Genomic DNA, 24,303 nt, shown 5'->3' with positions numbered 1-24,303 from the left:
TGTTCTTTTTACCAGAACTGAAACCTAATCTGTGGTGTCTACACACATTAAACTTTGCGTTGCATTAACAGGCATTTAGGTAACGATAAAATATAAAAACCTGCACTCACCAGGGGAAGTGCTGCATCGAATGGCACAAGCATTCTTTATGGCAGTACAATAAGAATTAATGCAACATTTTTTGAATTTTTCTCAACACCGTTAGCTTGATTTTAACTTTGATCTGTATTATATGCGGTATAGTCATATACCGCACGTTATATAGTGCGGTATACAACGCAGGTGCGGTATATTACGCAGGTTATGTGCGGTTTTCTATGCGGTAGGATATGTGCGGTCAGGAACACACTTTAGCAGTTTTAATGTTAAATTTCAATCTTTTAATTTTGCAGGTGAGGGTGACATTTTCACGTGAAAATAAATGTTCTTTTGTAAGTTAATAAATATTTTTACCATGTCTTTTGATAAAATATGTTTTGATGTTTCTTTAGGTGCATGATTATGGTAAAAAACATTATGTCAGGTTTAAAAAAGAACGCTGAACGTGTTAGTACAAAAAGTAGAAAAGTAGGAAGCCATTGTATACATTTTGTAACTATTTTTAGCTATTAGTACAAAAATGAAACAGTTATGGAGAATTGACTGTGTGGGCCGAATAAAAGATAATATTCTTTATTAATTAAACATAAGAAATATAATTAGTTTTACCTAAAAACTTTCTATGCGCCGTTGGAATTCAAATAGTGTATATTCACCCGTATCATATTCCAAAAATCTACAGATACACAGCGTGATCTAAAAATCACCGAAATTTTTAGTGATTAATAAAAAATAACCACAGTAGTACGAGGCACGTTTTTAAAGTAAGTACCGTTTTGAAATAAAAAAGAACAAGTACAGAATGAGAAAAGAAATTTATTGGACAAAAATTTACCACACTTACACTATTTTTCGACATTTCTCTTGGATTTTTCAAGCATTTGTTAAAACGTGGTACAAGTTTTTGCATACTCTGTTCGTAGAAAGTTGCCGCTTGTGAAGACAACCATGAGGACTCTCACAGGCTGGGAAGTTTTTGAACATCCTCCGGAACTGCCCGACCTCGCTCGCAGCAACTTTCATTTGTTTCGGCATTTAAAGTCTTTCCTTGGCGATCGATGGCACAACATCAATGATGATCTCAGAGAACATGTTACCCCATAGTTGACTACACAGGCGGCAACTTTCTACGAATAGGTATACAAAAACCTGTACCATGCTATGACAAATGCTTGGAAAATCACGGGAGCAGTGTCGAAAAATAGCGTAAGGGTGATAGATTTTTGTGCAGTAAATTTCTTTGCTCTATCTGTACCTGTTCTTTTTTTTATTTCAAAATGGTACTTACTTTAAAAACATGCCTCGTGTATTTTAAAGTATTTCTTCAAGTTCCGACCGGTCAACCAATTTATCCAAAGAATTTTTAAATGCCCTTTAGGTAATGTTTTTCAGCACTTGTGGCATGCTGCTTGAATGGCTGAACAGTGTTTCGTAAGGACAAAATATTTCAGAATTATCAGTGGTTTTCAAGAAATTCAGTGTTAAATGACACTGCACCTTAAAAGTAAGCTTGAAGAGTTTCAAATTTTACAGATTTTAGCCTCCAATTTTGAGAGAAATGAATTTTAAAAGTATACATATTTTGGTCACTTTTCTAGCAATCTATTGATATATAGTAGTTTTATATAACTTTAATCTAAGTTGTTAAAAATTGAAGGTAAACAAAAGAAAGCTAACTAGGGAGCTTTCATCCGAGCTAACTAAGGAGACCTGACCCAAAGACTAATTTGATGTTTTTGAATGAATTTTTATTTTTGAATAGATAAAATATTGTCATTTAGGCCTAATGATTTGATTTTATTCATGCAATAACTCCAATATTGTGAATATGAAGGTCTGATTTTTTTTTTATTTTAATGAATAACTATAGTATACAATATTTTGGTCAAAACATTGTTTTTATTTGAAAAATAACTAAAATACTAATAATCTTTAAGCCCAATGGGTTGTTACTTAGTAAAATAACTGAAATATTGCTTAGGTCTAATCTGATAAAGTTTTGAATTCGAATTCTGCTTTCCTGCTGATATTGAGTAAGATTATTTTTAAAAAATATATATATGTAACACCTCACCTATAAAGAGTAAACATTTAGTACAAGTATAAGTTATAGTAGTTTAACTATAACTGTTTAAAACAAAACACACCATCAAACCTGCGTTTCTGATTTCAATCTCTATAAGTCTTCCAGCCGATAAGGAGAAAGATTAATTTATATATATATATATATATATATATATATATATATATATATATATATATATATATATATATATATATATATATATGTGTGTGTGTGTGTGTGTGTGTGTGTGTGTGTGTGTGTGTGTGTGTGTGTGTGTGTGTGTGTAACATTTCACCCTTAAAGAGTGAACATTTTGTATATTCACTTCAACACAAAAACATTATATTGTATCACTTATTTAAACAAAAACACCATCAAACCTGCCTTTTTTTTAATTTCAATATCTATGAGTCTTCTTACATTCATGAGGGTGGTCATGTCTCCATAGATGTTGGGTCAAATCTCCCTAGCTCTAGGGACATTTCACCCTTTTGCAGATTTGATGAATATAATTTTTTGTACCATTTCTACTTAGATTTTTGCTATTTTTTAAGCCATAATAATGCATAAAACGGCAAACTATTTATGTATATTTTTTATTTCGTTCCAACTATTCTACAAAAAAAAATGGAAAATAAAAAACCAAAAATTGGGCCAAGTCTCCCTAGTTTCCCCCACTGTTTTCACTGTACCGTAATTCGTGCTCTATCTTTTTTAATGTTTTCAGGCTTCCATGCGCGGAGGCTCCTCCTGGGTGACAAAGGGTGACTCCTCCGGCTCCGGTTCCTCGTCAACTTTTACTGCACCGTATCTTGTGAGTTTTTTATGAGTTGGTCCTAATATTCCAACAAGAAAGCAGTTCCTTACTGACCCAAAGTTTGACTACTCCATTTTCTCGGTTATTCGGTAATAACCTCCTCGCTATTCGTTTAAAACTCGTTAGCTACTCATTTGAAATTAAGTTAGGTTACATTTAGTCATTTTAATTTTTACAGCAGTTCGTCTTATTTTGACCGAAGAAAATTTTTTGTCTGAATATTAATCATATGAATCAAAATCATACAAATCTTATCTAAGCAATGCTGAATGTAAGTTCAAGAAAAAAAATATGTGCTCATCAATTATCTTCAGAAGGATCAAAGTTCTTGGCGGGCTGATAACATTCAAATTTCCTTACTTATCTTCAAGACCAAGTGCACTTAAAAACAAGAATATGAATTAAGAAAATGTCCTTATTTTATGCTTTCTGTGACCGTGAAATTCAATCTCCTTTAAAGATCTTGGACATTTCACATGCTTTTATTGCCCGACAAATTATGTATTTTCTGTTTATGTACCACGCTTTTTTTTTCTCTCTAACTAAACTGAAAAACAAAATATATTTTCTTATTTCATTAAACAAAGTCATGAAATAATTTTTCAATTTCTGCATTCTTCTACGAGTATTTTCTCGCATTTTTTTCATGTGTTGTTAGATAAATGGGTCACTTATTGTAAAAGTGATGCATCTCCATATTTTTAAAATGCGTGTTTGTTTGCTAAATGGTGGTACAACATTTAGTAATATCTTTACGCATAAAAGTGAGGCAACTCACTTTTCCAAACATAACTATCTAATGACGATAAGTAAGTTTGATAAGTTTTAATTTTAATGATATGAGTGGTACCTGTTTTTGCTATGACAAATACATCTTTAAATGTCAGGCTTTGTGGATGAAAGTTACATTCTCAGATCAGGTTCAGGACTAAGTCTGTGGTGATATTTAGTCTTTGTCGACTTAGAAGTTGATAACATGAATTTTGTTGCAAATAGCAAACGTGTGAACAAGGAATTTAGTGACGATTGAGAACATTCATCTTTTACATTGCACCAGAGTTTCACTGAATGTCATAATTTTTTAAATTTCTGGTGCGGATAAGAATCAAGTGTCATGTCAGTAAAAAAGTCGTATTCTAGAGCTGACATAATTGAAGGCCATACAATAAGAATAATTGGCTTTTTAATCCACTATTGATATTTTCTAGCCGTTCATTCTTAAAGTACTCATTCAACGCTTTACTCAAACCTTATTTTAAGAGACTAATTTGAACGTTTTGAAAAAAAATGAGAGTTTCGTGGAACCCTTGAGTGATCTCCATGGAACCCTGTGGTTCCATGTAACTCAATTTAAGAAGGCTGTAATAAAGAAAAGTAAAATCATTTACAAAGAGATACGCCATTTTTACAATGAACAATACAAATGAGGCAGTGAGAAGTAAAGGAATGTTAGTGGACATTTTCAAGTTTTAAGTAAAATGCGTTGAAAGATAAGGTCCTAGATATGCTTTCATTGATTTTTTTTTCTTAATCATGCTGTAGAGCACCACCTATCAGAGTTACTAGCACTATCTCTTGCCCCAAAACAGAGGAGAGGTTCACCTAGCTCTTTTCGGAGGCACTGGTTACCTCCAAATTTTCAATTTTATCACTTACATCCATTTGCTTCTCACTGCCTCAAATGTCTAATGAAAATATACAACAGATTAAACAACAGGAAAAAAAGAAATTCTTTAATTATCTTACACAACGAAAAATTATCATCGAAATATACATTTTGTATTCTTTAATAAAAATCCATAAAATCCTTGAGTTAAAAATCCTCATTCCTCAATATGAAAATTTGCATTTTCAATGCCTTCCATTGTTGGTGCTGATGGTAGCTGATCTAGATTTGGATACATTGATGGCACTTGGTAGGTTTCTGGCTTTCTTTCTTCAAGAGGCATGTTCTCTTTCTTCGGGGCTCTGAGCCCGCGTAAAGATCGGCGAACGTGATTAAAGAACGAATTCGGAGACTGAAACTGCGGACTACCAACATTAACTTCAGGTTGGACATTGTTGCTCAAAGTATGATCTGTACTGCTCGGTACAGTGGCCGAGACAGACTGAAGATTGTTATTGGTGTTCGTGTTATTTGAAGCATCTGTGTTATCAGCAGCGACTGGTCTTTTCTGCCTGTTGCGAGCCAAGACTACGACGAAAACGACGACGATTATTAAAAGGATGGCTGCGGCAACCCCGATGGATATAATCATCACTTTACTTAAATATGTGTCATGCGTAACGGGTGGCTGCTCTTCAAAGCGACCCTTAGGAACTGAAATCAAACAAAAAAAATTAATTTGAATTTTTACATCTTGAATTCAAATTATGTTTTTCGCAATCACGAGTGTGTGTGCGTATGTAGGCGTGTGTGTTTGTGTGTGGGGGGTATGTGTGTTTGTGAGTAGATGTGTATGTGTGTGTAGGCATGTGTGTTTGTGTCTGTGTGCTGGCATAAGTGTGTGGGTAGTTGTGTGTATGAATGTGTGTGTGTGGGGTGGGGTATGTGTATCTGTGTGTAGGCATATGTGTTTGTGTGCAGGCATGAATGTGTGGGTAGTTGTGTGTATGTGTGTGTGTATGTTTTTGTGTGTGTGTATGTTTTTGTGTGTGTGTATGTGTAGGTGTCTGTATGTATGCGTGTGTGTATGTGTTTGTGTGGGTTGGTGTATGTGTTTGTGTGGGTTGGTGTATGTGTTTGTGTGTGTGTGTGCGCGTGTGTGTGTAGTTGTGTATGTATGCGCGTGTGTGTTGGACATGGATGCAACCTGGAGACGGCTTTCGCTACAGGAGCAGCATCATGAGGAGCCGGTCGACGGTGATGGTGCGGAGGGTGGCGGTGGGAAAATAAAATGATAGGACGCCAAAAACAGTCAAGTGAAAGCAATAAGCGATCGTGATTGCTCAAAAGATATTTAATGAAGCAACAAAATGAAATTATTATACTGTCTTGGGAAGGTAACTGCCATTTTTTCATTTTGCATTTTTTTGATACTGCCGTTCACCTGCCCACGGCAGTGTAGAAGCCATGACGGTGTCGATTTTTTTCTCTCTTCTTTTTTTCTTTTCAGACCCTAGAGTTTATTTTATTATTTGTTATTTTTTATTTTATTTTTTTTAATCAGTGATATACAGCCTGCCTACGGTTGCCATGGAATTGGCAAACGGCCAATTAAGATGGTTCTATCTGAATGAGAGGGAAAAGGAAAAAAACTGACGTGCGTGTTTCGTTCATTTCAATGTGTGTCTGCTTAATTCAGAGGCTAAGTCTGCAGAAATTGGCATCCCTGCAAATCAATAGATGCGTCTATTTTCATTTGCAAACCAGATGTTCGCCTTTCCATCTCATCGGTGGTCAGACAGTAATTACCCCCGTTGTCAATAACTATCCGCCATCGAGTGAGGGCACTTTCAATCCCGGATCGATAAAAATCAATTCGTTTTGAATCAAAATATCTGTAAATGGCATTTTTGATACCAAACAAATTTTCAAGTTTTTTGTTACATAGTGACTGGAACAAAGGGAAATCAGTAGGTGCAATGTCGGGCGAGTGTGTACAGAAAGCGAGAGGCACTGAAGCACGACTAGACCACCCTTCTCAAAACGAACCCAGAGTAAAATTAATGAATGGATGGGTTGCTTCCCCCACTACTCACCTGACTTCGCACCATATGATTTTCGATTGCAACTCTTATTCCGATTGCTACAAACAATAACTTGATAAATAGGCTGACATTCAAAATGCACTGATGTATATCGATCCGAAACTGAAAATTTGCACATTAGGTAGCAAAAAGATTTTAATAACGAAACCACTTACATTATTGATTAAAAGTAAAAACTAGTAAAAAAATACATTGGTTTGAAAATTACGACATTACTTTCCGGTCCACTTAATAACTTTATCTTAGATCTATTCCTAAATGAGTCATAAAATTTTTCCCATAGAATTTTTCATCCGGTCCCCCATTTAACCGCAACTTCGGTTTATCCGGATAAAATTTGTAGAGTTTTAGGAGTTTTGCATTCACACAAATAATAATATTAAATTGTGTGCTCTAACCATTCGTTCTTATTTTGATGAAATGTACAACTCTTGGATAGATAGCGAAATAAATTATTGCAATCTATCATAGTGTACTCCGGCGCCTTGACACCACGGCAGCTGAACTATAAATGATCAAGTGTTTGATTGAATAATATGAAGCTTGGATTTTTCGAAACAATCCTATGTAATTTTGTAACAAAGTATTGTTTTTCGCTGTAATAAAAGGTATATGTCTGTTTATTTAATGGTTTGTTTTGCTTATTTTCCATACTTCCCAGGTTATCCGGATTCCCCCCCCCCCCCCAGACAAACGAGATCGTACTGCAAGGAAAATGCTTGAAATTCAAACATATGAAAATTATGGTGTACCCCATTTCCCTATAAGTATCTTCAATAAAACTAATTAAAAAAACCATCTTTTATTTCTGAACAACAAGAGTTGTAAGCAATATGCAAGGTGTCCTGAAATAGATTGATTGTTTTCAAAAATTTATAACAGGAAAACGGGGAATAATAAAAAAAAAAATAATTCCCTACAGAAAATTCATATGGCGGGCTGTAAATTTTTTCTTCCTCGAGTTGCAAATTTTAGTTAAAAATATTTCCAACAGCTGGCGCTGCAGATAGTAAGCCTTTCAATCAAAGAAAGAAAATTACGTCATGCTTTTTCGAAAAAAAAATTTGTTAATGAACATAATTGCATAACACTGTTTTCAAAATGTCTGCAGTTGGCTACAATAACATGTCGCAATTGGAGAAAAAATCGGTGAATTTCAATTCTTCCTTTTTGATTTACGGGCTTTCTATCTGAAGCGCCACTAAAATTTGGAATTCATGAGGAAAAATTTTACGGCACATCACATGAATTTTCTGCAAGAATTTGGTTTTTATCATTAACCATTTTCCTCTTATAAATTTTTGAAAACAGTCAGTCTATTTCAGGACACCCTGTACCATCAGACCGGTTATGACATGTTGTCTGTCATAACCAGGCTGTCGGTACATTGCTTGTAGTTCTGCCTTTGCTCTGGCTTATATTGTTTAACTTACTGCATAATAAGAATTATGTCAACTTACCACAATTTTCATTGTCGCTATTGTCACCGCAATGATTGTGTCCATTGCAAAGCAAACGATTTGGAATACACTTGTTATTTTTGCACTGAAATTCGTTTGACGCACAGGGAATATCTGCAATAAAGACATTATGTACTAATAAAAAGTCATGCATAGTCAACTAAATAGAAATACAATCTGCAAAAATATTATCAAAAAGAAAAAGCCGAATTAATAATAATCTCGTCTTAACTGGAACAGGAAATTAGCTTGTTAGCGAACAAAGCTCCAGTGATGTTTTAATTGAGTAAAAAAATATTTTTTGTGTGCGAAATTTTATAAAGAAAAAACGTAATTCTCGTGCAAAAGCAATCTTTGGCGAACACATTCTACATATAATATTATATTCTATACAAAATATAAAGTGATAAAACATTCCAATAAGACCAGATTCATAAATTCAATATGACATTCTGCAGGTAAAAAAGAAATAATAACTTTTCTGAAAATACAAAATAATGAGATCGAAACAAATTGTTAAAAAATATTTTTCGAAATTATAAATTATTTTAAAAATTTCAGGTATTAAATGTACGAAATAAAATATCTCGTCCTGCGATTTTGTTAGATAAAGTGAAACAATTATTTTTGATACAAACTTAAAATAATAACAGCGAACATTTCATACATTTATTCATGGTTTATTCTTTATTCCTGAAAATGCTAGCAATGTTCTCCGCAAATTTTTGCCCTTTGAATTTTTTAAACGCTCTTAATTTTGCTAAAAAAAATTATAAACAAACCTATATTGCTATCAAATTTAAAACGGAATAAAAAATAAAATATGTTTAAATTTTTTGGTTACTTCGACTTTTATTTCAATACGACCTATTAAACTAGTATGTTGTGAGCATCATAAAATTTTACTGTAAAATATTTCTAATGACGAGAGCGACCTTGAAGCAAGAGGGACCATTATGTGACCGTAACTCAAATTTCACATGCTGGTCACATTTTAGTCACTGTTCTATTAGGGGATGGATATAGTTAAATCTTCGAGGAAAAACACCCAACGAAAATCCTTAAATCGATTCTCATTGCCTCTGTCCATCTAGTTTACTTAAGAATAGTTATGAATGAGTACGTGTCTTCTCATTGGTTAGGACCTTTGCGTTTATGCCATAGGGTAACAGCACCAGTAACAGACAAGGGTCCAGTAACAGACAGTCGTAAGTTTGGATTTAAATAATGAGAATTTTAGGCGGGAAAAATTGATTTTGCTGTGGCGCATGAATACAGTGCAGCTATCTAGTGTTATCAGAGTGGATTTTTTGAGCCTGTTGGTATTTACAAGGCATTGGTGGAAGGTTATGAACAACCACCATGAGGTCAGCTGGTGTTTCATGTTCATTTAAATTTAATAAGGCTTTAGTTCTAAAAATAAAGAACTCTTGCACATTTCGAAGACAAAAAGGAAATTTTGTCGATTACTCATCTTTTCCTTATCATATCTGTAAATGGATATCATCAGTTTTTTCGGTGTCTGTTACTGGGAGTCGGACCTTTTTTCAAAATTGAGCAAAGAGAAATAAAATCAGCTAATTCAGAGGATCCAGAAGTAGCCAAACGTTAGATGAGATGTAGTTGCATGAGGGAAAAATAGTTTTAAAAGTCTAAATACATTAAAAGGCTCAGAAAATTGAGTTAACTTGAGAGCGATGTCTTAAGCATGTCTGTTACTGGTGCCGTTACCTTGCATACCCAAAAATTCCTTCGCGGTATTACAGACGTAATCCTTCGTGGTAGCTCCATCAGCATTTGCTGCCATAAGGAACTCTTAATACCTTCGCTATTTTGTTGGAAAGGTCTAGTAGCACGAAAGATATTTAACAGCACGGTCTTGTGTTGAAATGGCAAAGCTTCGAATATGTTTCACCCCCAAATTAGTGAATGTGCTTATTGACTCTTTAACTGACATATCTTAATTAAAGTTCAACAAAGATCATCTGAAACTAAATAAGAGTCTTGAAATTTTTCGATTTTGATTTTTTTTTTCCATATACTTTTCCCGACCCCTAAAACCCAGCCACGCTTATGGCGGTTGTATGAGAAAATATTTCAATTTAATTAAAATTTACATGCTAATAATTCATCTTTGTATTAGAAAATATTTCAATTTAATCCATTTATTAGTAAATTTTAATTGGGTAGAACGAATGAAGATGATGACATAAATCTGCCCCCCTTAGCGCGGTTGGAACAAAAAAAAAAAAAAAATCAACGTCTGTTTCCATTTAAGTCTAATTGCATAAATCTGTCTAAATCCTCGCATTACTTCTTGAGATATAGATGTCACATTTAACGAGAACTAACTCCCCTCCTCCCTCCCTTCTAACCTATTGGCGTTGAAATGAAGGCAGCACCTGTACCCTTCTATGCTCTACCAATGAACAACTTTTTGCCTGAATCTGTGCATTACCTCTTGAGGCAAAGCAACCACGTTTAAAAAGAAAAACGTTCAATCGCTGCCCCCGCCTTCCACTCTAAGGGCGTTTGGGGCCAAAAACTAACCAGCACAAATTTACATCAGATGAATTGTTGCTGATTAGTTTTTGCGCACCAAATATTCGTAACGAGTTTCACTCGGTTCCACGTAGTACTTTTTGAGTTGGAGTGGCCACAAGAAATCCTTCACACACATACTGACATAAGAAGTGTGAGAGAGACAAAAAGACAGACAGAGGGACAGACATTTTCCAAAAATAGTCAAAATGGATTCAAAACATCTCAAAACGTGTAAATTCATTGGAAATTTTAAATTTTTGCAAATTTAATAATTTTATTCACACATTAGGTACGGAAAAAAGTTGAAAAGGGAGTCGCATTTTGAATTCGGTGCCGATGAAAATTTGAGCGAAAAAGAGCAAGGATGAAAAATTTGCAAAATTTACATGAAATTAATCCTTTAAAATAAAAAACATCACGTTCGATATCAAACAAGTATTAAGATAAAACACCAGAAGTGGCCAGTGCTTCAGTAGTGGTCACTTCAAGGTTTAAAACACACTAGTAGTAGCCACAGTGAAGTATATCTTCAAACTGTGGGTCTACAATATTAATTACCTCTCTGGAAACTCAATGAGCGTATTATAGACCAACTCTTCCACAATCGTCCACTGATCTAAAAATGCCATTTGAGGCCATTGAGGCCGATAATTGCCATTGAATTTCAATTTGTTCAAATTTTTATCCATTTTTTCCCAAACCTCAAATTTGATTCATTAGCGGTCACTCCAAAATCTGAAAATTTCAATAGTGGTCATCTGACATTTTCACATCCGAAGAATTAACATTACTTACTTTAAATTCAAATAACTGATGAATAAAATTGATTCAATCTGATAGTTACATTAAGTATATCAACAAAAAAAAATCACATTATTATTGTTCATTTATTTCTTCAAAGTATTTAAGTAAACTTGAAGTGGCCACTACTGAAGCACTGGCCACTATTGGTGTTTTACCTTACTTGTGACCTAAACGGTCTTACCCTCTTAACTTAGTCGAACAGGTGAAGTAAAAACCAGAACACAAATATATTTAAAACTTTGCGAAAAAATTTCATAATTACCATGTACTTCTGTAAAGGTAAATTGGAAACCACGTTTTAAATCAGGCACGTTTGTGTTGTTTATTTTGAAGTGGATGGCAATGTATCCTTCAGATATAACAGCTTTCTTCTCACTGGGGAACTGAGCCCATCCAATCAGACCTATTTTATGGTGATCTGCATCTTCAATCTTAAAAATAAAAAAATAAAATAAAATAAAGTTTCGAAAAGAAAGAGAGAGAGAGAGAATTAAATGTCATATTAAAATATAATATAGGACGTAAAACTGATTTTTACGAAGTTTTCATGAAACTAAATATTGTGCATCATTTTCGTTTCTTTTTTAAATTTGCATAAAAAAAATAAAGTAATTGTTTAGCTATTTATATTTTTTAACGTACTTTTGCTTTAATCACACGTGTATACACTTTAAGAAAATTATTTTCATGAGCTCTTACTCAATAAAATGACTCACATCTCATGAAAATGTGACAGTTAACCAGAAATATCCTTCTTAAATAAAAGACATCAAAATAATTATTAAAATATTAACTTAGAGGAATGTAAACTAGTTGTTGTTGTTGTTTCTAATCCTCTGAATGTCTGACGGAGTCAGACAAGACCCAGTAAATCGTTGACCCTTAAAAAATCAATAACAAGAAGGGGGGCAGCATATAAGTCTTCTTTGGTAGGACCCAAGCAGAGGATGTGTTCGGCTGATGCTTGCTGAACCCTGCACTTAGAACAGACCGCATAAGTTTTTCTGCCCTCAAAGAACGAGAGACCCTTCGTATGTCCGCTTGCTAATCTAGAAATAGCATCATCATCAATGATGATGTAAACTAGTTAAAATATTATATTGAAACAAGTTGTTTTCAGGTTTAAGAATTATTTCAAACAGAAAATGTGTTTAATACTGATATTTGCAGCAATGTCGCTGGAACATAAGTATTTTAATGAATTTTTTAACTAATATACTGAATAATCCATTAAATCCTAACTTTGAAGTACCAGCAAGTGTTTACGTAACAGTTGGTTCATTTCTGCCATCCAGATCTGAAATTTGTAATGAACTAAAACGCATTTTTCTGAGAAAAGTATTTTATAGTTTTCATTTTTATACGATTTATCTTTAAATTTCTACTTACAAGGAACCAATTAATTTTGCTTCATTTTACGTAAAAAATTCATGAAACATTTTGTTTCTAAAATGTAACGTCAAAAAATTTTGAAAAAAAAAATAGAACCGACTTCGAAATTGCTCTAAAAAGTGAAAAATAATTTTATTCTTTAAACACCATCGATAATACTTTTAAACATAATTTTTGAAGTTGGCGCAAAAACGATCGATAAAATCATTCACAGCCATAACTCAACTACAAGTTTAAATTTAACCACGTCCAGTTTCTTCACTACCACATGCATTATGCATTGATGACAGCATATTTGAGTAACGATATAAATGTTTCGTTCCTAAGTTTGGATGATTTTTTGATAAAAATATGAACAAAGCATGGTTACAATGGATTTTACTTTTTGTTTTTGCGCCAACTTCAAAAATTATGTTTAAAAGTATTATCGATGGTGTTTAAAGAATAAAATTATTTTTCACTTTTTAGAGCAATTTTGAAGTCGGTTCTATTTTTTTTTTTTTTTTTTTTTTTTTCAAAATTTTTTATTTCATTCTTTTTAGTGTAAATGTAGATATTTCAGTAAAAGTAAGAAGTTACTTAGTAAGAAGTGCGGCTCTATATCACTGAATCGCTTTAGAAAAGCCTTTTTTCAAAATTATCATTACAATTACTATTAATGTTACAATTATATGGCACCAAACTTTTATAACAATGAGTTACATATTGTCGCGTAGATGAAGATAGCGAAGACAATGTGAAAGCCAAATGAAGCGAATACTCGTTAGTCTCAACTCGAGATCTTTATTCAGAACCACGAATGAACGTTACATCTCCTTATATACAACTTGAAAAAGTGCTGGAACTTTCCAGACTTGAAAAGATACAGAAATTAAAAGAACATTCGAGAAAATACGGGAAACAGTAGAAACGAAATTTTAGTAAAATTCACTTTGTCCTAGTCGGGATTTGAACCCGGGTCGCTCGTGTGGGAGACGAGAATTCTACCACTGAGCCACCGTTATCCACGGATGAAAAGTACGAACGCTACAATATGATTTTAATCATTTAATAGGGAAATTTACTGTTTTTTGCCCATAATTTTTTTTCTAAAGAACAAATATGGTCAAACAAAGTAATGGGACCTAAGTTGAGCCATCCTCTATCCATTAAAAAAAGAATCATCAAAATCGGTTCACTAGGTGAGACGCTATGAGTGGACAAACAAAAAAAAAAACATACATACGGTATGAACTGATAACCGCCTCCTTTTTGAAGTCGGTTAAAAACTGGACGTGACATTTTTTTTTTTTTTTTTTTTTTTGCATGTGTGTGTGTGTGTGTGGTACTTAAAATATCAAACATAAGATAAATATATTTAATACATTTAACTCTATACATGCAAAATGGCGGTGATTGTTAATATCAATTGCAGGGCCATAATACGATTATTGCAGTCTTTTCCGTCCTTTCTTGCAGTTTTTTCCGTTCCAGCTAGGATCAGAGCCTCGCTGGACTCAGAGTCAGTTGCTGGTTGTCACATTTGTATTTGTATTAACAACTATATTTCTTACTTTTTCCTACGCTTGGTTACAAAACTTCGGTGGCTGATACATCTCGAACGATTGACAAGATTGATGGATGCATATACAATATTCAAAAATGAAAGAAAAAAAATATTCTCTATTTATGAAGTATCGACAGTTGCGGCAAACCTAACCTGGAAGCGTTTCAATGCTGTAATTAGGATCTGCGTAGCCTTCCCCATGCTGACATGTTCTGTTTACCTCAACTATAATATGAACACCTCGTAACGAAATAATACATACAGGAATTTACAAATACTGGCAAGGCATCAGTAAAATGACTACTTGGAGGGATCAGTAAACTATAGTTGGAGTAAGTTTACGAAACTGTATCCGAAACCTGAAAATGTTAGATTTGTAAATAGTCGTCAAAATGACCTGTCTAAAAAATCAAACAAAACAAATCTTCTTTTCGGTGTGCAAATCAATATTTCCTCACGAAGATTGTGGTACTGTCCACCTCTGAGAAGTTGAGTTATGGCCTTGAGCAAATCCATTTCTTTCAAGGGAGAGCAATCAGAAAGAATAGGAATTGTTAGGTGCAGAGTTGGGCTACCATTTCAACTTTTTTATTTGGCGAGAAAATCCTGTACCGCTTGCTACTACCTGAATTATATTTTTCACCAAATGGACAATAACACTGCAAACTAAATTCGCAAGTTCTTAAGCCGTTTTTCCTCACCCTTATTTCAACAAATGGAATCGTTTAATAGGTTAGGCAGCGGAGCTCAACTTGCCAAAAGTTGAAGCTCAACTAACCCAGTTTACACTCCTCGATTTGCCAGGTGGACAGTAACAAGCTGCTACTTAAGTGTTTAAAAATAATTTTTACATAGAATTCTCACATACAGAGCACTTACAGGAAAGTACAATAATTGAATACAGTTCCTTCAATACCATTTACATAACAAACTCGACGAGTTGTCGGAGTTATATCCATATCTGTTCCCAAAATCTCACTCAACAAGTTAAAGTGATATCTGAAAAGCACTTCCCGAATCAGATTAAATCATTCCTGCTAATTAAGATCTGACTTCCTCACTCGAGATGATAATGCAAATATTCTGTTGTCAGTATCCTGTCGTTGAATTGGATTTACAGATTGCTGGTAATTTAGGTAACACCAGAAATTATATCAGAGTAAACGTTTCTTTTACTCCAGAGAAATCAATATATGGGTTCCAGCAGGGTTCGCCGATTATCAGTCGATATATATCATGATATCACGATATATATCCGATATTTATTTTCAAAATATCACGATATTTTGATATTTTTTATATTTATTTTTCCAACTACGGTATTTTTAATTCACATATTTAAAGTACCTAATTAAATATTAAACGTTGATTGGAAAAATAGAAAATGTCTTATGACTGTGCACCGACTAATGCCTATTGCTTATTTTTGAACCATATAACAAGTAGCTAACAGAAGAATTAAACAGCTAATGCTAAATTAACTCTTATAAAATTGGCAAAAATGTGAAATGAAATATCAAATATGAATGATGAAAGAAAACTCAATTTTAAGTCTACATATTGTATTAATAATTAAAGAGTGATTTGAGGATGCATTTACTATTTTGAAGACATTCGTTTGTGCTGATTGAAAATATCGGATATATATATCAAAATCTCCGATACATATCAAAATATCCGACATTTTCGAAATTCTCCAAAATATCATGATATTTTCGAACCCTGGGTTCCAGTAATGGTAACTTTTGTATCTAAAAAAACTCTAAACATACATTTTAGAAAAGCGATGAACAAACTTTTTTTTAATAATTGTATTAATGTCGTATTTTACTAAAAACATACAGTTAAAATTTGTTGTTTTTTTAACTTTTGAAAACAATTTCCCGCTCTGTATTTCATGTAATGTATCATCATTCAAAACACATAATAAAAATAAAAATACTTATAAAAGTAATATGAAAATTGGATCGTTAGTAATGAAGCAAAAAAAATAATAATTTGAATACGATCAATGAAGAAAGATACTTAACGTATTCTTACTTAATATTATACTTACTTAATATATTAAATAAACTTAATAGAGAGTTAAGAAAAACATTTTTAAGATAGAATAAAAATGCAATTACTGTGAAAGACAGAAATTGGAGAATGTTGACATTCACTGGTGATTCGCCAGAAATACTCGGTCTTCCTCAATGTGAATGCTGATATTCACCAGCGACAGTCGACATTTATCAAGTTTTATGCATGATATTACACAAAAAACAAGAAACAAAAAATAAAGAGAAATATTGCAAAAATACGTTTGTTAAGGAAAAAAATAAAAGGTAATGCTTTGTCTTTGACTTTTCAACCGGAATAAAAACTCTATTCTTTCTTCCGGGATTAAAAAATTTTTAGACTTTACTAGGTTTTCAAAGTATAAAAACTTTCCTGACTTTTTCCAGAGTCTCCAGGTTGTTTTGGTGAGTAGACGCTAAAGTAAACTTGAGTGATTTTAAAGGCAGTAGTAAACATTTTTGTGGATGAACGTTCAAGTAGTATTTTATAAAATCGATATTTTATTTTTTCCTGAAATTTTCATCAATTGAATTATCAACAAATCTAGATGATATGCAATTAAAACTTACTATAAGTTGATCCTCGGGCGATAAGTCATATCTGTAAATACTCAAAACAACACTGTGTCTATAGCGAGGGGAAAGTGTAATCCTGCAATCGCTGGAACTTGCATGTGGTGCAGACATTAAAATGCCTGCGTTTTGGTACTTCAAATCGAAGGTGAACGTGTTTTTATACGAACAAACATCTTCAACAAAGGCTGTAAAAAAAAATTCAATTGAAGCACAACATATATTATCAATTAAATGTTGAAACAATATATTTTCAATTAAGGTAAATAAGTCATAGGTGACCATAAATGATTTTTCATAATGTTCTGTTAGATATTATATGCAGATTTTTAATGTTGAATTTTACATTTATCTGTGACACATATCAAGTGCATTTTTTTATTGCGAGATAAAATGTACCTATATTTCAGTTTCAACATTGTTGCTTGTGAACCACCTTTGGAGCATAGGATTCTAATGGTGGTCCATGTGTTGGAGTCACTTTTAAAATGTAAAAAAAATACGTTAAAAAATTATTTTTACTTCTAAAAGGGTGATAAAATGTTCAATTAAAATTAAAATAATTAATTACAAGAAAATTACAAACAAAAAATTGCCATAAAATTTTTTTGATCCTGCTGTATCAATGCTTCACTTGTTCAGGAAAATTCTTAGAAAAATGATAGCAGAGAAATATGTGATAGTAAAATACAATGAAGCGCCGAAAACTACCCTATCACATGAGTTTACGTATTTTTTCTGAATGTTTTCACCTTTGGAAAACGTATACGGGGAAACACATACTTGGGAAAACGCATACTTGGGAAAACGCATGATCACAATTTGCACAACGCAAAATTATTAATCCGTAAAATTTATTAGAGTGAACAAAATTAAAGTAAAAGTGGTTAAAGAGAAAGAGAAACTCTTTCAGAAAATTCAACTTATAAAAAAGTTCTAAGAATTTAAAGACAGTTAAATATATATATATATATATATTCTTACTTGGAAATTAGAGCTATGGCTCCTAAACAAAAGAATCACATGACCGATCGTGTTAATATCTTTAAATTCAGCCATTTGCATTGAAGGTACATGGTTTACAATGCAGTACCACCGTTTAGTGATAATAAATAAAATAAATTTAATTCGGGCATATCTACCTAAGGAACACTGACCACTTTTGGTCCATCTACCTTAAAAAGAAAAATAAAACAAGTAGTAATAATGTAACTGTTCCAGGTTTGTAGAGCAAAAATTAGAAGAAAAAAAAACAGAGAGTGCAGATGCATTGATTTTCGTCTAAAAGAATTTCATTCATTCTGTTCGAATCTTTCTGTTCTACATCAAATCCTCCCCCAGTTTTTGAAAAACTGCTGATGGGTGATTCTTGAAAAAATTGTCCCATGCGTAACGCTGTTTTTTTTTTTTTTTTTCCAGCTAACCAAAGCCTTCAAAAAATAATGCTGTTGGGGAGTGTAATGCATGCTTTAATATACTATCAAAGCGTAACAGTTAATCCCATATTTAATTTATAGTTACTTGAATAAAAAAAAATTTAGCGTTGCGGGACATTTTTTAGAGAAACGCCCTGATTTTCGTTGACATTTCATTATGGAGTTTTGATCAACAACAAACACTAAATCGTACAATTAAAAACCTGCTTCGATTCATAAAAACAGTAAACAAGCCTAGAAGTTATTTTAGGTTTTTCTAATACATTTTTTTCATTGCTTAATGCTTAAATCAAGAAAGCTTGTGTCATATTTGACAAAACATAAGTGTGTACCATCAGAACTTCTTATTTAAAATAATTAGCATATTCTGATACATTAAATGAAATTTTAGAGTTTTCTCTGAAGTAAAAGTAATTAACTGACAAAAAAAAAAGGAAAACGAAACGTTAGGATGTGACTATTTTTAGAAAAATATCTCTCTTTGCGTGTGTTCTAGATAAACAAATCCATATCAAATCATCGATGTTTTTCATACGACAAATGAAAACGAAAGTGGTTTTTGATTATTTTAACGTTTATTTACAAAAGGCACATCGTTTTTACACATCTCCTACGCATACTTTAACCCTCTAAGGACAATGAGACATTGTTCCCTAAATACCTGAGTTTAAGAAAAAAATTTAATTAATCATCAAATGCAAATTATTTATGAATAAATCTTTTCTCATGTTCTGAAGACATCAGAATCTTATTAGCAAAAAATATTATACGTTATTGTTTTAAATATATTGAACAACGGCACCAGTAACAGACATGCTTAAGACATTGCTCTCAGGTTAATTCAATTTTCTGAACCTTTTAATATATTTAGACTTTTTAAACTATTTTTATCTCATGCAACTTTATCTCAGCTAACGTTTGGCTGCTTCTGGATCCTCTAGGGTTACTTCATTCTATTTTCATTTGCTCAATTTCGAAAAAAGATCTGACCCCCAGTAACAGACACCGACAAATCTGACGATACCCAGTAACAGATAGGTCGAGGAAATGATGAGTTATGGAGAAAATTCCATTTTTCTCTTAAAAATGTGCAAAAGTTTTTTTTTTTATTTTTGGAACTAAAGCCTTATTAGACTTTAGTGAATGTGAAACACCTGCTGACCTCGTGGTGGCTGTTCATAACCTTTCACCACTGCCTTGTAAATATCAACAGGCTCATAAAATTCACTCTGATAACACTAGATGGTTGCACCGTATTCATGGGCCACAGCAACATCAGTTTTACCCGCCTAAAATTCTTATTATTTAAATCCAAACTTACGACTGTCTTTTAATGAATCCGTGTCTGTTACTCTACTGTTTTTTTTTTAATTATTTTTATAATTATCGTTATTATCATTATTATTCTTTTTTTTTTAAGAAAACGAATTCATATGCTCGTTTTGCATCACTAACTACAGTGCAGCGTATCTAATAGTGTTTCTGGAATGGTGTTCCGCGGAACCTCAAGATTCTATGCCGAACAGTCAAGGGTTCCGCGAAACTGGACTTTCTTATAGTTCAAATTAGTCATTTGAAAATCGATAAAAATACGTTTTTAATTGGAGCTTTAATTAGTATTTTAAGATTAAACAGCAGAGAAAGTATCAAAATGAATGGGGACGTTTCCAAAATTTTAAAAGTTTTTTTTTTCTGAAAGAATATGCTTAAAAACATAAGATCTAACCATTTTTTAAATAGTTTGTTTAAGTTTAATATTTTTAAAAAATTACTTAAATCGGTGCGCTTTCATTATTTACATTTCTTGCCGATGACATCACAAATGATGAAATACCATTCTGTGTTGCCATTCACAGAGCAAAATATTTATTTTGCATCTTTACTCACGCGTATTGGCAACGATATGGTTGATTATATGGTTTATAGCAAGCGTAGAGCGCAATTTTAATTCGCTACTTGATTATCATAACGTGGAAACACGGTACAAAATGCGGCAAAGTGCATCATTTGTGACGTCATCAAGACCACGCCTTGTTTGCAAAATCGGACATTTTAAAAAATTAATTAAAAAATAACTGTTGGGAAAATGAAAGAATTTTCTGGGTCCATGTTATTTTCTTTGCTTATTCTATCAATTTCAGTGACTAAACGTACTTCTTTTGACTGAAGGAAACAACCCCATTGTAGATTAAGAATTAATTTATTATCAACTAGAAAATCGCCTGCCAAGATATGACGGGTGAAAATTGCTTTTACATTTGAACGAAGCCATTGCCTGTTAGGTGATAGTTTGATAGTTGAAATTGTAACCCTAACTCCAGTGGATTAACCCTTAACTACAGTAGGTAGCGTTCATTGTTGACAACTTTTTCGTTTCTTCATTCCCCTGAAATGACACAGTCTATCCAGTAGAGCAGTTAAGTTACCGGATTCAGTTCAGCCTTGTCACAATCAAGCCTTTCCATGCATTTAAACATTACCAAAACATGTTATCAAATTATCATGCCATGGCGCGAGTTTCATTGTTGATGACGTCACGAGCGTTACTCGATCATTGGGTACTATATATATGAGGATGCACGACCTTCATGTATGTCAGTACCAGAAAACGAAATTCTTATTGAAACAACGTCTGATTCATCCTTGTAAAAGAAATGAAAATAATAGTGTTATTGGAATTCTGGTGCAGTTTAAAAGATGAATGTTCTCGATTGTCATGAAAGGTGAGGTGCTAGTACTTTTACCATTTTCAACCACATATACGAAACGGGGTCAGGAGTGCCCTGAACTTCAATTTTTAGGAGAGCGGAAATTTTCAATTTGCCGAATGGAACTCCAAATTTCCCCGAATACCGTTACATTTGCCGAATAGAGCTATAAATTTTGTCGAATGATGATAATTTTGCAGAAATCGTCAGACAACATTTGCAGAATAAAGTAATTTTTTGGGAGGTCACAGCGATCTTCCGTGAGACCTCCCATCGGAGTGCTCCTGAACGGGGTTCTCCAGTTATGCGTTAATAATAAATATCGTAGATGATGCTATTCTTGACATTCGAGCTCAGCTTTCATCTATAAAGCATAGGAAATATCTACAATAATAAAATAAGTACCCTTTCATTTCATTAAAATTGTGAACTTCAAAATTTCGTTTGAAACGAACTGTTTAAAGATATTTTAAGAAGCATTGTGTTAAAGTTACTTTTCGACGACAATAAATGTTACGTGAAATAATTTTCGTTTTTAATGAAGTGAAAGATCTTCAAAATATTACATTCAAACTAGACCATTAAAGAAAAGCCAAGGGTTCCACGAAAAATAAGAACCTTAAAAAGGTTTCCAATTATCAAAGAAATTAAGAATCGCTGTAAAAGAGAACTATCAATGATTGATCGCTCATTTACAGGTAATTCCAGATAGAGGGCGGGGAAAAATGAAATAAATCGATTTAGTTGAACATCCACAGCTAAAGGCATTTTTACGACAGTTTTTCTTTTTACTTTCTTCTATATCTAATATATAGAAGAAAGTATTGGATTCGTGCAAATTTTCGAATTTCGAATTTTGACGGATTCGAACGTTTTGAGGTGTGCTGAGTCCATTTCGACCATTTTTGGAAAATGTCTGTCTGTCTGTGTGTGTGTGTGTGTATGTATGTGTGTGTGTGTGTGTGTATGTATGTGTGTGTGTGTGTGTGTGTGTATGTATGTGTGTCACGTCTGTGTGTGACCAGTTTTTTGTGGCCGCTCTACAACAAAAACTACCGCATGAAATCGAACGAAATTTAGTACACAAATGTGCCCCTATGTGAACTTGTGCCCATTAGTTTTTGGCGCGAATTCCTCCAAGGGGGGTGGAGCAATGGGACGTTTTTCGAGTTACGCGTGCTTTCTATTCCTCAGGAAGTTACTTGCGGAATCAAACAAAATTTGGTCCATATGTTGGTATTAACAGGAACAGGTGCTGATTCAATTTTGGTGTCAATAACACAAACGGGGGTTGAGCTATAGAACGTTTTTTGTCGTCAATTGCGACTGCTGTATCTCAAGAAATAATGAACGGAATGAAAGAAAAATTTATCGGCAAGTAGCCCTTAGCGGGTATAAGAACTGATTTTATTTTTGTGTCAACAGCTAAAAAGGGGGTAGCGCAATCGCCCGTTCTTTTTTTCCATTGTGCTTTTTTCCCTATCTCAAGAAGTAATGCTACGTTCTGGTTGAAATTTGGAATATATGTGAATCCATACGTAAACAGGCTTTGGTTCAATTTTGACGCCAATCGCTCCAAGAGGTGTTGATTTTTTTTTTTTTTTTTTTTTTTTTGCGAATAAAAATAGCTTTATTAATGCAACAATAAGAAAGATAAATCGTAATAGATTGTCGTCTGCGTATTTCTCGTGATTTTAATTGTATGGAAATGATCGGAAATATTATCTCAATGATTTAAAATTTTTAACTGTTGCCATCTTATGTTTGTTAACAAATACAATATTTGTAATTAATTCAAGCAAGGCTTTTAAAATAACTTTCAATTTTCGCTCTTTGCTTTGCTTTTGCAATAATGCAGACATTGGGATGGTCGTCAAGTTTTTTCATGTGTAATTTGGTTTTTGTTGGGAATATTGCTTCCTCGTCAAGCATGGGGAGGGATCAGAAAAAAAAGAAAAATATAGAAGAAAGTTTCGTGATGGCCACAACATACTAGTTTAGATTTAGTTTCAATGTCAGTAGTTAGTGTGTATATAGAAATCATTTGGTACTTTTTCGTACAAATATTTTAGAAAAATTTCAATCTAAATTCTTAACTTTTAAGCTTCTCTCCGATGGGGCTTAAAGTAAAGCAACTTAATGAGGTACAGATTGCAATGAACATATAAAAATTGTCTTCAAAGAACCAGGGACGCTCCCCCCCCCCCCCCAAGAGCAATGGCTCGCCCCCCTCCACCCCAATTGTCACGAAGACCCTTTCCTCCCAAAAAAGAGAAAAATACCGCTAACCCCCCCCCCCCTTATGACGTGTTTTTGAGTTACAAATATTCAGTGCACAAAAATAGATGACTCGAACAAATATTTTCCTACAACTCCTGAAATTTATACAATTAATACCCCACTTATTACGTTTACCTGATGCTGAGTAGATTATTAGGTAATTATTTTCTTTTAATCATGAAGTTTTATTATTCATATTAATTGGTTCACTACAGGTAGATTTTTATTTGCTTATTTATTTAGTTAATACTTAATGCAAGAACAGTACGTTTGAAGAGATGGGGGTCTTATTATCCTTCTTTTTTTTTTCCTCTCTTTTTGAAATTTTTGCTCTGAATATGAATTTTACACATATCCAAATAACAAATATAAATCGTACAAAACAATTACTTTCAGTAACATAATTTATAAAATATACTATAGGCTTTTCAAAGTGTCTTCCTGCTTTTATTTTATAATTTTCTTGAAACTAAATAAAAATCTCGCGGTATACTCGAAACTTCTAATTTATGTTACCTACGTTACAAAACTTCTTATTTGTCAGGAAGCCATTGAAATAGCGCCAATTCATCATAACAGATATCGAAAACAAAAACTTACTTGTTTTCAAAGTTGCATCGCCATCGTAGACGCAAAGTAACAACGTCCAAAACACTAAAAAACATCTTTCAATAGCATTTGGTCTCATTTTAAATTCAGAGACCGTAACAAACCTAGATTCTTAACTTAGAAGAAAAAAAATACTTTCAATATTCAGGTAACTAAGAAGCGACAGGTGCAATATTCGCCTGATAAAAATTGACCAACC

The 24,303-nt window shown here is 33.1% G+C and overlaps 1 protein-coding gene across 1 annotated transcript; it reads right to left on the bottom strand.

Moving 5' to 3' along the window:
• Positions 1-4,704: 4,704 nt before the first annotated feature.
• LOC129224626 (uncharacterized) lies at positions 4,705-24,303 on the bottom strand. The gene is made up of 5 exons (XM_054859110.1): positions 24,096-24,303; positions 17,069-17,259; positions 11,763-11,931; positions 8,153-8,266; positions 4,705-5,301 (listed from the first exon to the last, which is right to left on the bottom strand). Exons 1-5 carry the CDS (start codon positions 24,181-24,183, stop codon positions 4,805-4,807), a joined length of 1,059 nt encoding a protein of 352 aa, XP_054715085.1. The 5' UTR covers positions 24,184-24,303; the 3' UTR covers positions 4,705-4,804.

The sequence above is a fragment of the Uloborus diversus genome, chromosome 6 (assembly GCF_026930045.1).
Source record: "Uloborus diversus isolate 005 chromosome 6, Udiv.v.3.1, whole genome shotgun sequence".
Classification (NCBI taxonomy): Eukaryota; Metazoa; Arthropoda; class Arachnida; order Araneae; family Uloboridae; genus Uloborus; species Uloborus diversus.
Note: the sequence above shows the minus strand (reverse complement) of the source record. Positions and strands in the feature narration are given on the sequence as shown.

Coding starts and splice junctions, on each gene's coding strand:
- LOC129224626 (XM_054859110.1), bottom strand. CDS start 24,183: ATGAGACCAAATGCTATTGAAAGATGTTTTTTAGTGTTTTGGACGTTG. Junction 17,260..24,095: donor CGATGCAACTTTGAAAACAA/GTAAGTTTTTGT, acceptor TTTTTTTTACAG/CCTTTGTTGAAGATGTTTGT. Junction 8,267..11,762: donor TACCTTTACAGAAGTACATG/GTAATTATGAAA, acceptor TCTTTATTGCAG/ATATTCCCTGTGCGTCAAAC.